The sequence below is a fragment of the Herpailurus yagouaroundi genome, unplaced genomic scaffold (genome assembly GCF_014898765.1).
Source record: "Herpailurus yagouaroundi ecotype Mexico unplaced genomic scaffold, PumYag 140, whole genome shotgun sequence".
NCBI classification, from domain to species: Eukaryota; Metazoa; Chordata; class Mammalia; order Carnivora; family Felidae; genus Herpailurus; species Herpailurus yagouaroundi.
The window spans coordinates 86,069,969-86,071,388 of record NW_024412395.1 but is presented as its reverse complement, the minus strand read 5'-3'; the positions used below and the strand labels follow the sequence as shown (position 1 = coordinate 86,071,388).

Below are 1,420 nucleotides of genomic sequence, written 5' to 3'. Positions count from 1 at the left end.
CCGGCCCCGGCCGCACCCCCGCCGCCGCGCCGCCGCCGCCGCCGCCGCCTCCCCCGAGCCAACTAGTCTGTGAGGGCGGCGACCAGCTCGGCTTATTTAAAAGGGGTGGGGACCCGACGAGCGCTGAGAGGCGCAGCCACTGCCTGCAGAGAGCGCGGTCGGAGCTCCTCCTCCTTCCGCCACCACCTCCCGACTGCCGTCCGCTGGCCTGGCTGGCGCCTGCCAACCGGAACACATTATGCGGTCACCTGGTTACGAGGGACCAATCACACCCAGAGTTCCCTCCACGCGCCCGCCTCGGAGCGGAGGCACGTGACTCGCAGTGCCCCTCCCCCGCCCCGCCCCGCGGCTGCTCCGCCCCGCCCCGCGGCTGCTCCGCCCCCCGCGCGGCGCGCCGCCGACTCCGGTTTCCATTCATCTCGCGCAGCCCGGAGCTTTCCGGTCCCGTGGGAAGCGCACCGGGCATTAGTTACTCTAAGCCGTCCCGGGTCGGTGGGCGTTGTAGAAAGTCTCGTTAGTAAAGAGCCGATTCCGTTAGCAACTCGATTTCACCGGGTGTGACAGCTGACTCAATTGATCGGCCACCGAACTTAGTTCCCCCCGAATTGTTGAACCGTTTTTGTAACTAAACGCTCCTCCTCTCTTGCCTTCCAAACGTTAGTTTTCGCCTGCAACTTGACCACAGCAACCCCCGGAGCCCTGGTCCTCCTCTCAGTAGAGCGCTGTGGCTTTGTGTCTTGAATGAGACCCGAGGACACGTCACCCTTCACTTCTTTCTCACTAAAATAAGGAACGAACTCGTCCCTCCCGGCCCGGAAACGCTGGGTTTCACCGAATCGCTTTTCTCCCCTCTGCTTCCCCCTTTGATGGCAGGAGTTTCCAGATTTCCCTTCTTTGGCCAACAACCCATGAAGCACGATTTTCTCATACAAAATTGAGACCCACAGAGTGAGGTGGCACGGTCCTGACCTGATGGAGATGATGATAATGATAGTTAACATTTGGGTAGTGCTTAGCTAATAGCGCGCCCAACCCCATTCCAAGTTAGGTAGGTACCCGTTTAACCCTCGACAACAATCCTTTCACAGATTTTAGGGAAGAAAGTGAGACGAATTAACATTCCCAAGGCCAAGTGATTGCTCAGGTGTGGGGCCGGGATTTGAGCCCAGATATTGTGGATCCCCACAGGCACCTTATTGTGATTACCAGAAAATAAAGGTAGAAGTAAAACTTGAGAGGAAGTGACACTGTATATCAGGATATTTATTTAAGGGAGGACAATTTTTTTTTAGTGTAGATTTGTAAATGTTTTCCCTTCACTCAACATTCTCTTCCATGTGCCCGTCACTGCATGTGGGAAACCTTCTGGCCCTCAGTGAGCTCTCAGGCATGACAAAACAAAGGCTCAGAGAGTCCAATT

General features: G+C 56.3%; 1 protein-coding gene across 1 annotated transcript in view; it reads right to left on the bottom strand.

Moving 5' to 3' along the window:
- Window positions 1-1,001, bottom strand: part of CCNYL1 (cyclin Y like 1) — a 36,023-nt gene extending 35,022 nt beyond the window's left edge. Inside the window, exons 1-2 of the mRNA XM_040474681.1 lie at window positions 764-1,001; window positions 17-219 (exon numbers count right to left, since the gene is read on the bottom strand). Of these exons, the coding sequence (XP_040330615.1) occupies window positions 17-219; window positions 764-1,001 (441 nt within the window). The remainder of the gene's footprint in view (window positions 1-16; window positions 220-763) is intronic.
- Between the last annotated feature and the right edge of the window lie 419 nt (window positions 1,002-1,420).